This window comes from Oncorhynchus tshawytscha, linkage group LG10 (genome assembly GCF_018296145.1).
Source record: "Oncorhynchus tshawytscha isolate Ot180627B linkage group LG10, Otsh_v2.0, whole genome shotgun sequence".
Taxonomy (NCBI): Eukaryota; Metazoa; Chordata; class Actinopteri; order Salmoniformes; family Salmonidae; genus Oncorhynchus; species Oncorhynchus tshawytscha.
Genome location: NC_056438.1, coordinates 28,451,515 through 28,465,316, shown reverse-complemented (window position 1 = coordinate 28,465,316; position 13,802 = coordinate 28,451,515). Strand labels below are relative to the sequence as shown.

The window sequence follows — 13,802 nt, the reverse complement described above, 5'->3', positions numbered from 1 at the left end:
AAACGGAGGTAGAGACATACCGCTGAAAAGTGATTTAGTGAACAAACGAGAGATTACACGCAGATGAAATGACCTGACACATTGAATGACATGCACTTGTCTTTCCCCCACAGATAGATCCATGTTCCGTAGATCCATGGTCCACTTCTGAACGCTGGTGCGACAACCATCGCCGCATAAACAATTTGGTTATTGGCAGCCAATCTGATTAGAACATGACCCGGTGTCACACCTGCACTGGTTTCCTCTAAAGCCTGATTGGCAGCTTCTCTTAGCGGATGTTTATTTTCCTTCCTCTGAAGACTATGCTTTGCTGGGATTGGCTTTCATTCTTTACAGCGGCTTTGAGAGGAAGCTGATGACATGCCAATCACACAATATCCCACAATGCATCAAACATCAAAGACATGTCTTTCTGTGATATGAAGCTAAAGTATAACATTTAATGTGAACTGACAATCTCTCATCACTGGAAAAACTATGAGATTGTTCTCATTTTACTGTATGCACATACACTAGTGCTTTAAAGCTACTGTAGAGACCATGTAATGCAATCCTCCGTAAATTAATTAGTCAATAAACGTAGTCTGGACTTTGAAATACAGCTTCACGAACAGACAACTCAATTCAGCCATCTAAGTGACTCACAATGATGGAATAAAGTAGAAATGAAATGGGTATAGCATTTCATTAACAAACTAATTGAATGTCCTGTAATTGATTAAGGTTTATTGAATATAACACTTTGAGAGAGAAATTTCTAAGCATGTTGGGGATGGCTGGATTTATTTATCTTCTTCTGAAAACCAATCCTGTCACAACACAGGACGATGATTCTACACTGAATAATGCCGTGGACTTCTCACTGTGGCAAAAGATGTCCATTATTGGTAATCCATTTGACATTAAATAGCAGAAGATTCCCAATTAAATTCCTTGTGCATATTTTATTATCCATTGAGGATGACTCCATGGCTAAACCTCCTTCCCATTCTCAATTGAAATGAGAGTTCATTGTAGAATTAAATGGTGGTGTTCTGTGCACACACACAGATCAAGCTCTGGATAAGAACATCTGCTAAATGACTACTGGATACTGCCCAACCCTAATGTGTCATTACTGAATCGAATTTGCGATATCTGTTGGGTTTGAAGGTCTTCTTTCCTGTCAGTGTTTGAAGGTCTTCTTTATGTTGCATTTCGGGTAATACTGTATAACCCGGTATGATACAGAAATGGTATGACGGTATGAAAAACTGGATTCCGCCCAACCCTAATGTGTATTATCGTATTGTCAGCTGCTCTAACTGACACTTTTCCCACCGACCTTGAGAAAACAGATGACATTTCAATTTCTTTCTCTCTTATTCAGTGCCTATATTCTCTTTTTCTCTCTCTTTCGATTCCATGTCCACTTTCAACTTTACCAGTCTGTGTATATGTAAAATATGTGTATACCTAGGTGTCTGTCTGTCTGTCTGCCTGCCTGCCTGCCTGCCTGCCTCTTGGTGTCCGTCTCTTTCTGTCTGTCGGTCTGCCTGTCTGTGTGTAACTAGGTGTCCGTCTCTGTCTGTCTGTCGGTCGGTCTGCCTGTCTGTGTGTAACTAGGTGTGTGTGTGTATCTGTCTGTGTGTGTACCTAGCTGTCTGTCTGTCTGTCTGTCTGTCTGTCTGTCTGTCTGTCTGTCTGTCTGTCTGTCTGTCTGTCTGTCTGTCTGTCTGTCTGTCTGTCTGTCTGTCTGTCTGTCTGTCTGTCTGTCTGTCTGTCTGTCTGTACCTAGGTGTGCACGTCTCTTTTCCCCACTGTGCTCGTGTGTGCTTATCCCCACCCATTCATGTGTGTTTGTCTTGTTAGTTCCCAGCACTCCCTTTCCTCTCCTCTCCACTCATTTTTCCATGAGAGAGTTCGACAGCTAAGCAGAGCTTAAAGATAGATGGAGCAAGAGCAAAGGATGAAAAGTAAATTGACAGGAGGCTGGGTCTCCTCAGTGGAGAAACAGAGCCGGTGAAAGGAAGGGTCAACGAGGGGATGAAAGTTCAACTCCACTCACTTTGCTTCAGATGGGACTGTTGTCTCACCACAGCTTACATACATTGTAGGGTGAAATTATGTATTGTAGGATGTCAGCCTGGGGCGGAAGCGCCGTGTGTGTGGTGGGGGGATTGTGTGAGTGATAGCGGTTGGGTTCAGCAATGACTAGCTCTACTAGCTACAGTACTGCTACAGCTCACTAGGCTAACTCCATGTATTTCGCCTGTGAGAAACTAGCCGATTCTTACTAGCTAAAGCTGGCTTAGCGTAGCTAAGATGACCAGCTAAGAAGTGGCCCGTAGGCACTGTTCTTGGATCAGCTTATACTACCCAAATCTTAACCCGAATAAAAAAAATAATGTTAAACTAAATTAGGACAAGGGTCAACTTCCCTCTCTTTCCCCAGTGTTAGCTACTGGCCGCTAAAGTTGCTAGCCACGGTTGTTTACTCAGCTACTGATCAGTAGATTTTGTCACCCCAGTGTTAGCCTCTAGTCGCTAAAGTCGCTAGCAGCGGTTGTTGCTAGTGATCCCTAGACTCTCATTTCTCAGTGTTAGCCTCTAGTCCCTAAAGTCGCTAACTGTGGTTATTTACTTCACCCGATTTAGTGTCCCTTACCGAAAAAATAGGCTTCTTGCAAATGGTTGCAAACAGCAAATTTGTGACAAGCTCATATTTTCACATGCTAATTACTTTTGTGGCAATCTGTTGCAGCAATCTGTTGCGGCAAATTTTCCGCGACTTGTGAACTTCTGAAATTATGGGAACCTTGTGGTGAGCATTCTACTGCAAACTCATTAGTAATATGCAAATTAGATCTGTTTTCTTTGTTAGTTTGTGTACACTCTCCTTGGGTTCGGCAGAAAGCGTATTTTTTCCTGGACCCTTTTCAGGGATACAGTATTTTCAACATAACTTCCGTTTCCCCCGAAAAATGGATTGTGTCTCATCTACTTAAACCAAGTCAAATATCACTTTAAAGGAACTTTCTACTCACAAATAAAACTAAACTAATGATACTAAATACACTAAACGACATGTATTCAGTGTCTTGAACAGATAAAAAATAAATCCAATATAAATGTCTTATCTCTCTCACAATGAAAACATTGCGTCACAATATTAACCTTAAAATCCTCAGCATGCTAATGAAGATAAGAGCAAAGACGGAATATTTTCCAGATAAATTGTTTGTTTTTATGTAGCTACAACATTGATATGAAAAAAAAATGGGACCCAGCGAAGGCTGGTAGGAGGAGTTACAGGAAGACAGGGTCATTGTAATGGCTGGCATGGAATAGATGGAACGGAGTCAAACGCGGTTCCCATATGTTTGATGTGTTTGATACGTTCCTCCTATAGCCTCTCCCACCAGCCGCCACTGATGTGAACACTATAGGGATGTGAATTAACCTCAGGATGTTTAAATGGTCGAAATGCAGAATTTACATGAGCCAAGCAATGATTTTTCAACCAATAGAAGTTAGAATAGAGAATGAACAATATTTTAAATAATTAAATCAACAAAAACTAAATCAACTTCAGAACTATTGCCTTTTTGAGGAGACTTTAGAGATAGCGGCCATGTGGACGTCCTATGTCAAAAGCTTGTTGAAACAATGTGTGCGCCGAAACAATCCGAAAACATAAAACAAAAACAACATCAAGATCCTGAAAACAATTACTGAAAACATTTTTTATTTTGGCATCTTAAAAGGTAGACTCATCAGCTAATGTTTCCGCAGGTTTGACTTTGGAAAAGCGGGGTCAGCTGTTACAAATCTGACTGACCAGGTGAATTCAGGTGAAAGCTATGATCCCTTATTGATGTCACTTGTTGAATCCACTTCAATCAGTGTAGATGAAGGGCAGGAGACAGATTAAACAATTCATTTTAAGCCTTGTGAGATTTGAGACATGGATTGTGCATGTGTGCCATTCAGAGGGTGAATGGGTAAGACAAATATTTAAATGCCTTTGACCGGTTTGTGTCAAGAACTGCAACGCTGCTGGGTTTTTCATGCTCAATAGTTTGCCGTGTGTATCAAGAATGTTCCAGGACATCCACACAACTGTTGGAAGCATTGGAGTCAACATGGGCCAGCATCCTTGTGGAACACTTTCGACACCTTGTAGAGTCTATGCCCCATCGAATTGAGGCTGGGGGGGGGGGTGCTATATAATCAAACAATGTAGCTAGCATAAACTGGGACTAAGGCCTACTAAATGTACCTTTAAATGTGTGGCCAACTGTACCTAGAGAGCCACTGTACACAGTATATGTTTTCCAGTCAAGCCTCAACACAACTGATTCAAACTAATCAACAAATTATGATCTTCAATCTAGAGTGAGGACGTCATCATCAAGAGCAAGTTGTCTACTAGTTGTCTATTCTTTTTAACTCTGGTGTTTAAGGCTTGGGTGAAAGAAGAACAACTAAAAGGAATTATTGTTAACTTGCATCTCAATACATTTTGACCTTGTGCACATATTTCTCTGTCCTCAGTTTGATAGTGGGCATCAATCTTTCTTTTTGCCTGGTAATGGATTGTTTCAACAACAACAAAAAGAAAGAGATATAACTACATGAGCTATCTAATAGTTTAAAGCAATGAAATATCTAATTGTGACAAAGAATGAATTCATGAATTGGCTACATTTCATGAGAATAATACATGCATTTGCTTACCTGATCACGCTTGAAGACGATACACTCATGTATCACTCAAAAGAAGTGTCATCAGTGAGTGCACAGCAAACATCTTTCCAGGGTGTTGATGCATCCTCTTCCCAATGCAGCCTCTTCCAACACCACGGGTATGGGAAGGGTATCCATGTGCAGAAGTGAAGTTTTGCTTTGACGTCAAGTCACCTCATATTGTCGCTAACTATAGCTATTGTGCTAGCTAACATGCTACTGAACAGTGCCGCTAGAATATTGACATTGAAAGACAGCAACGTCTTCACCTAAAAATATGTTTAAAAAATATTTAGCAGGTCATTAGTTAGTTAGCTAGCTTTCAGATTAAATGTGAAAAAATATGATAGTAAATGTTAGCAAACTAGCTAGCCATTCAGTGGCACTGACAGGCTGAAACTGATATAGCAAATAAAATGTTTCACTCTATCCAATAAAACATGACATTGCTAACCAGGCATCAATTAGCTCATTTTAATGTTTATATAATATGTTTCAATAATAAGTTAGACACTCACCGGACAACATTGGTAGGTAGCTAGATTGTTTTGGTTTCCATTTGCAACTGATTTTTCTTCTCCCCCTGACTGGTCGTCAACGGTTACTGTCTTGTGTTCACCAAAAATGACTTCTGGCAAACTGTGGCAATAAATACTATTGTTGCCAAAGGTTTGCCGCATATTCACCACTAGTGCAAACTTCTGGTTACATTTTGTGGCACACTATTTAGTTTGCAGCAAATTTGTCAGCAAGTTTGCAGCCAAAAAAATATTTTGGTAAGGGGTACTGTTCACTAGTTTTAGCTTCCACCAGACTTTCTCTCCCTAGTGTTAACCTCTAGCCACTAAAGTCGCTAATTCTGGTTATTTACTACTCAAATCAAATCAAATCAAATTTATTTATATAGCCCTTCGTACATCAGCTGATATCTCAAAGTGCTGTACAGAAACCCAGCCTAAAACCCCAAACAGCAAGCAATGCAGGTGTAGAAGCACGGTGGCTAGGAAAAACTCCCTAGAAAGGCCAAAACCTAGGAAGAAACCTAGAGAGGAACCAGGCTATGTGGGGTGGCCAGTCCTCTTCTGGCTGTGCCGGGTGGAGATTATAACAGAACATGGCCAAGATGTTCAAATGTTCATAAATGACCAGCATGGTCAAATAATAATAAGGCAGAACAGTTGAAACTGGAGCAGCAGCACAGTCAGGTGGAAGTTGAAACTGGATGGCAGGGCAGCATGGCCAGGTGGACTGGGGACAGCAAGGAGTCATCATGTCAGGTAGTCCTGGGGCATGGTCCTAGGGCTCAGGTCCTCCGAGAGAGAGAAAGAAAGAGAGAAGGAGAGAATTAGAGAACGCACACTTAGATTCACACAGGACACCGAATAGGACAGGAGAAGTACTCCAGATATAACAAACTAACCCCAGCCCCCCGACACATAAACTACTGCAGCATAAATACTGGAGGCTGAGACAGGAGGGGTCAGGAGACACTGTGGCCCCATCCGAGGACATCCCCGGACAGGGCCAAACAGGAAGGATATAACCCCACCCACTTTGCCAAAGCACAGCCCCCACACCACTAGAGGGATATCTTCAACCACCAACTTACCATCCTGAGACAAGGCTGAGTATAGCCCACAAAGATCTCCGCCACGGCACAACCCAAGGGGGGGGGCGCCAACCCAGACAGGATGACCACAACAGTGAATCAACCCACTCAGGTGACGCACCCCCTCCAGGGACGGCATGAGAGAGCCCCAGTAAGCCAGTGACTCAGCCCCTGTAATAGGGTTAGAGGCAGAGAATCCCAGTGGAAAGAGGGGAACCGGCCAGGCAGAGACAGCAAGGGCGGTTCGTTGCTCCAGAGCCTTTCCGTTCACCTTCCCACTCCTGGGCCAGACTACACTCAATCATATGACCCACTGAAGAGATGAGTCTTCAGTAAAGACTTAAAGGTTGAGACCGAGTTTGCGTCTCTGACATGGGTAGGCAGACCGTTCCATAAAAATTGAGCTCTATAGGAGAAAGCCCTGCCTCCAGCTGTCTGCTTAGAAATTCTAGAGACAATTAGGAGGCCTGCATCTTGTGACCGTAGCGTACGTGTAGGTATGTACGGCAGGACCAAATCAGAGAGATAGGTAGGAGCAAGCCCATGTAATGCTTTGTAGGTTAGCAGTAAAACCTTGAAATCAGCCCTTGCTTTGACAGGAAGCCAGTGTAGAGAGGCTAGCACTGGAGTAATATGATCACATTTTTTGGTTCTAGTCAGGATTCTAGCAGCCGTATTTAGCACTAACTGAAGTTTATTTAGTGCTTTATCCGGGTAGCCGGAAAATAGAGCATTGCAGTAGTCTAACCTAGAAGTGACAAAAGCATGGATTAATTTTTCTGCATCATTTTTGGACAGAAAGTTTCTGATTTTTGCAATGTTACGTAGATGGAAAAAAGCTGTCCTCGAAATGGTCTTGATATGTTCTTCAAAAGAGAGATCAGGGTCCAGAGTAACGCCGAGGTCCTTCACAGTTTTATTTGAGACGACTGTACAACCATTAAGATTAATTGTCAGATTCAACAGAAGATCTCTTTGTTTCTTGGGACCTAGAACAAGCATCTCTGTTTTGTCCAAGTTTAATAGTAGAAAGTTTGCAGCCATCCACTTCCTTATGTCTGAAACACATGCTTCTAGCGAGGGCAATTTTGGGGCTTCACCATGTTTCATTGAAATGTACAGCTGTGTGTCATCCGCATAGCAGTGAAAGTTTACATTATGTTTTCAAATAACATCCCCAAGAGGTAAAATATATAGTGAAAACAATAGTGGTCCTAAAACGGAACCTTGAGGAACACCGAAATTTACAGTTGATTTGTCAGAGGACAAACCATTCACAGAGACAAACTGATATCTTTCCGACAGATAAGATCTAAACCAGGCCAGAACATGTCCATGTAGACCAATTTGGGTTTCCAATATCTCCAAAAGAATGTGGTGATCGATGGTATCAAAAGCAGAACTAAGGTCTAGGAGCACGAGGACAGATGCAGAGCCTCGGTCCGATGCCATTAAAATTTCATTTACCACCTTCACAAGTGCCGTCTCAGTGCTATGATGGGGTCTAAAACCAGACTGAAGCATTTCGTATACATTGTTTGTCTTCAGGAAGGCAGTGAGTTGCTGAGCAACAGCCTTCTCTAAAATTTTTGAGAGGAATGGAAGATTCGATATAGGCCGATAGTTTTTTATATTTTCTGGGTCAAGGTTTGGCTTTTTCAAGAGAGGCTTTATTACTGCCACTTTTAGTGAGTTTGGTACACATCCAGTGGATAGAGAGCCGTTTATTATGTTCAACATAGGAGGGCCAAGCACAGGAAGCAGCTCTTTCAGTAGTTTAGTTGGAATAGGGTCCAGTATGCAGCTTGAAGGTTTAGAGGCCATGATTATTTTCATCATTGTGTCAAGAGATATAGTACTAAAACACTTGAGCGTCTCTCTTGATCCTAGGTCCTGGCAGAGTTGTGCAGACTCAGGACAACTGAGGTTTGGAGGAATACGCAGGTTTAAAGAGGAGTCCGTAATTTGCTTTCTAATAATCATAATCTTTTCCTCAAAGAAGTTCATGAATTTATCACTGCTAAAGTGAAAGTCATCCTCTCTTGGGGAATGCTGCTTTTTAGTTAGCTTTGCGACAGTATCAAAAAGGAATTTCGGATTGTTCTTATTTTCCTCAATTAAGTTAGAAAAATAGGATGATCGAGCAGCAGTAAGGGCTCTTCGGTACTGCACGGTACCATCCTTCCAAGCTAGTCGGAAGACTTCCAGTTTGGTGTGGCGCCATTTCCGTTCCAATTTTCTGGAAGCTTGCTTCAGAGCTCGGGTATTTTCTGTGTACCAGGGAGCTAGTTTCTCATGAGAATTTTTTTTAGTTTTTAGGGGTGCAACTGCATCTAGGGTATTGCGCAAGGTTAAATTGAGATCCTCAGTTAGGTGGTTAACTGATTTTTGTCCTCTGGCGTCCTTGGGTAGGCAGAGGGAGTCTGGAAGGGCATCAAGGAATCTTTGTGTTGTCTGTGAATTTATAGCATGACTTTTGATGTTCCTTGGTTGGGGTCTGAGCAGATTATTTGTTGCAATTGCAAACGTAATAAAATGGTGGTCCGATAGTCCAGGATTATGAGGAAAAACATTAAGATCCACCACATTTATTCCATGGGACAAAGCTAGGTCCAGCGTATGACTGTGACAGTGAGTGGGTCCAGAGACATGTTGGACAAAACCCACTGAGTCGATGATGGCTCCGAAAGCCTTTTGCTATCGTAAATGTTAGCAACCCCTCCGCCTTTGCGGGATGCACGGGGGATATGGTCACTAGTGTAGCCAGGAGGTGAGGCCTCATTTAAAACAGTAAATTCATCAGGCTTAAGCCATGTTTCAGTCAGGCCAATCACATCAAGATTATGATCAGTGATTAGTTCATTGACTATAATTGCCTTTGAAGTAAGGGATCTAACATTAAGTAGCCCTATCTTGAGATGTGAGGTATCATGATCTCTTTCAGTAATGACAGGAATGGAGGTGGTCTTTATCCTAGTGAGATTGCTAAGGCGAACACCGCCATGTTTAGTTTTGCCCAACCTAGGTCGAGGCACAGACACGGTCTCAATGGTGATAGCTGAGCTGACTACACTGACTGTGCTAGTGGCAGACCCCACTATGCTGGCAGGCTGGCTAACAGCCTGCTGCCTGGCCTGCACCCTATTTCATTGTGGAGCTAGAGGAGTTAGAGCCCTGTCTATGTTGGTAGATACGATGAGAGCACCCCTCCAGCTAGGATGGAGTCCGTCACTCCTCAGCAGGTCAGGCTTGGTCCTGTTTGTGGGTGAGTCCCAGAAAGAGGGCCAATTATCTACAAATTCTATCTTTTGGGAGGGGCAGAAAGCAGTTTTCAACCAGTGATTGAGTTGTGAGACTCTGCTGTAGAGCTCATCACTCCCCCTAACTGGGAGGGGGCCAGAGACAATTACTCGATGCCGACACATCTTTCTAGCTGATATGCACGCAGAAGCTATGTTGCGCTTGGTGATCTCTGACTGTTTCATCCTAACATCGTTGGTGCCGACGTGGATAACAATATCTCTATACTCTCTACACTCGCCAGTTTTAGCTTTAGCCAGCACCATCTTCAGATTAGCCTTAACGTCGGTAGCCCTGCCCCCGGGTAAACAGTGTATGATCGCTGGATGATTCGCTTTAAGTCTAATGCTGCGGGTAATGGAGTCGCCAATGACTAGAGTTTTCAATTTGTCAGAGCTAATGGTGGGAAGCTTCGGCGTCTCAGACCCCGTAACGGGAGGAGTAGAGACCAGAGAAGAATCGGCCTCTGACTCCGACCCGCTGCTTAATGGGGAAAACCGGTTGAAAGTTTCTGTCAGCTGAATGAGCGACACCGGTTGAGCGTTCCTACAGCATTTCCTTCCAGAAACCGTGAGAAAGTTGTCCGGCTGCGGGGACTGTGCCAGGGGATTTATACTACTATCTGTACTTACTGGTGGCACAGACGCTGTTTCATCCTTTCCTACACTGAAATTACCCTTGCCTAACGATTGCGTCTGAAGCTGGGCTTGCAGCACAGCTATCCTCGCCGTAAGGCGAGTACAGCGGCTGCAATTAGAAGGCATCATGTTAATGTTACTACTTAGCTTCGGCTGTTGGAGGTCCTGACGAATCGTGTCCAGATAAAGCGTCCGGAGTGAAAAAGTTGAGGAATAAATAAATAAATATATGAACGGTAATTAAAAAGTGAAAAGCGTAAAGTTGTCAGGTAGCAAAACAGGTTGGCAACAAAATGCACAGCAACTCGAAAACATATTGGACTACTTGTATTTGTATGCTGGTGATCAGTAGACTCTCTCTCCCCACTATGAGCCTCTCTCCCCAGTGTTAGCCTCTAGCATCTAAAGTAGCTAGCAGTGGTTATTTACTGTGCTGCAGGGGTCACCGGAGACATTACGAGCTTTGCCCTGCTCCCAGCAGACCTCCTTGTGTGATACACGACCAATAAAGTGCACAGTTAGCCCCGCACTATATCCCACTGTAGGCCTATAAAGATTGCAGCGGCTGCCATGTGGAGATATTGCGTGGGCGCTTTGCCGTGTGTGTATGTCTTTATGTGTTTGTTTTGTCCGGTATAGCCTGGGACTTTGAACAGGGTATAGCAGTGTGAGTGTATTTGATTTCCGGTCTCTTTTCTTTATTTTTGATAGTTAGTTCGTTTGTTCTTTCTTTCTTTGTACATTTTCTTCTTTCTCTATGACGGTCTTTGACTTTCTCTCTTGCTCTCTTTACTCTCTCTCTCTCTCTCTCTCTACTCTCTCAATCCATATCTCCTTCTCTCCCTGAGTGTGTTTGCTTTCGTGTGTTGCTTTGCGTGTCTGTTCTGTGTGACAGAACATTTTGTTCTTTCTTTTCTATTACCATAACATACTGAATACCATGCGGATGAGCAGACTTCAGTGTCAATATCCCTGAACAAGACCTCAGAGACCAAGGCTATTGATGGATCACATTCTTTCCTGAGTCCGATCCGTTGAACACAGTCAAGGCTCTGCATGGGCCCTGGACCCTATACCAAGGACTAGCAAAAACACAGTAGGAACAAGAGCTTGGTTTTCGATCTGTTCTGGCCTGTTTGTGTGTGTGTGTGTGTGAGCATCCATGCGTGAGGTTTGGAGAGAGACCGAAAACCCTTAGAAAAAGGGAAAATATGGCTGCTCTTTCTTCATGGACACAGTGGACCTGGAGTATGTTCTATACCCTTCTGCGCACACACACACACACAAACATACACAGGCACACATACTCACACACAAACCTACCAACCACTTAACACCTGCCGATTGGCAAAGAGCTGCTCCCGTCCCCTGATTGTGAATTTGACTACGGCAGCAGATCAATATTTCCGATGAAGAGAGATTGAGACTGAGAAACAGCTGAGAGACTGACAAACAGCTTCCATGTCAAGGCCATCAGACTGTTAAATAGCCACCACTAGTCCGCCTCCACTCAGCTACCCGCCCTGAACTTTAATCACTGTTCTAGCCGGCTACCACCATGTACTCTTCCAAACGTAGTCTTTTCCCTAGCGCTACAGAGCTGAATAAAATAATCAGCTTGATGATGAGTTGGCTATTTGAATCAGCTCTGTAGTGCCAAGGCAAACAACAAAATGTGCATCCAGGGGGGCCGCAGGATCGAGTTTGGGAAACCCCGCTCTAGACATTGACACGGGTCACTTTAACAATGTTTACATACTGTTTCACCCTCTTCATATGCATGTACTGTATGGCTAATCATGGCTCATCCTATGTATAAAGAAATGCAATAATTCTGGATTGTGTTTGTATTGTTTTTTTATTGCTAGGTATTACTGCACTGTTGGTGCTAAAAACTACAAGCATTTCACTGCACCTGCGATAACATCTGCAGATCTGTGTATGCTACAGTAGCAATACACTTTTGATTTGATCTTGATATTGAAAGTTTCCATGTTTTACTAAAACAATTTTTGTCTGTTTGTTAGCTATAGAGCAGGTCCAGGGTCTGTACGGCTGGGCTGGGTTCGCATGTATGGAGCTGAGAGCCGAGAGGAGACAGTGGTACTAGCATCGCAGCCCCACAGATATTGATATCGAGCTGTCTGCATGGTTGAATAGTGATTCCTCCATCTCTCACTCTCTCATTCTTATTTCCATCGCTCACTGGACTAGGTCTTCCAGTCTGCTCTAGTTCCGTCCACCAAACCCCAGATGAGCTCTCCCAGAACCTGGAATAAACTTAAGGCAGTCACTCCCTACTCTCTCTCTCTCTTTCTCTCTCATTCTCTCGCTCTCCTCGCTTGGCCGGGCTCCAATATGATTTGCTTATGCTGTCCGGTATTTCAGGGTTGTCTATGTTTTATGCAATGTCATTGACAGATGAGGTCATAGTGATTGGGAATAGTGGCCAGATTCGGAGTGCGATAGCCAGCCATAATTCACAAGCAATGGGAGGAGCAATAGAGACAACAAATGCAAAGCAGCCTTTTCTCAGTATGGACTGACATGTAAAAACGCCCTCGCAAATCTATTTCAAATGAGCGTGTGCCTCTTTCCAGATCCACAGAAAAAAGTTTTAAAGGTGCATTTGAAAATGGGATGTTGACTTGTCTGTTCTTTACAAGGAAGACCATGACACTGAAACTTCCCCGAGCTCTTTACACAGACACATGTCAACAGCTAGCAGGTTTATATCGTGTGTTGTTCTGTGGATATAAGTGTGCCGATTGCTCTTATTAATTGCTGTCTTCACCTCTCTCTCTCCCTCTTTCAGTATGTCATCCGTCTTTGTACTAGTCAGGTTAGGGATGAACGGGGTTGTTCCACTGAAGTCTTGATTCGAGCTGTGAACTAAAATATATTTTCTCTCTCTCTCTCTTTTGGTCTACCCACAGGTGACTCATCGCAGGGCGGTAAGTGGACTATCTATCTCTCTTCACCTTCTCTCTTGCTCGGTGCTTGACTTGGACTGAAATGGATGCCAGTACTCATTTTTGGGTGCAGGGACTGTTTATATTTAGGTGCAGGAGCTCCACAATACTTTTGAGCTAATATTCTACAAGAGGTGCGGGAGTTCAAGCAGTAGGAAAAAAGTGCTGGTATTCAGCTCCAGTGAGATCCTGCCCAAGTCAAGCACTGCTCTTTCTCTGACACATGTACTGATGTTTTATGTCTGTGGCTGAATATCAGACAATGTTGCAAATATGAACAGTTTTATTTTCCCAAACCTAAAGTTGTTTACTAAGGGAAGTCAAAAACCATAGTGCATAAAAGAGTACTTAAAAGTATGTAAATCAAACATAGATACGTGTTTTATCTGAGGTCTACATAAGTGGCGGCTAGTGGGAGGGGTTATAGGAGGACAGGCTCATTGTAATGGCCCGGAATGGAAAAAAATGGAACAGAGTCAAACATGTGGTTTCCATATATTTGATGCGTTCCATTCCAGCCACGACAACGAGCCCGTCCTCCTGTAGCTCCTC

At 43.3% G+C, this 13,802-nt stretch overlaps 1 protein-coding gene across 5 annotated transcripts in view; it reads left to right on the top strand.

Annotated features, from left to right (window-relative positions):
- LOC112261015 (neurexin-2-like) overlaps positions 1–13,802 on the top strand; it is a 935,354-nt gene that overhangs the window by 287,763 nt on the left and 633,789 nt on the right. For all 5 annotated transcript variants that reach the window (XM_042328452.1, XM_042328453.1, XM_042328454.1 and 2 more), the window contains exon 5: positions 13,215–13,232. In XM_042328452.1, coding sequence (XP_042184386.1) covers positions 13,215–13,232 — 18 coding nt within the window. The remainder of the gene's footprint in view (positions 1–13,214; positions 13,233–13,802) is intronic.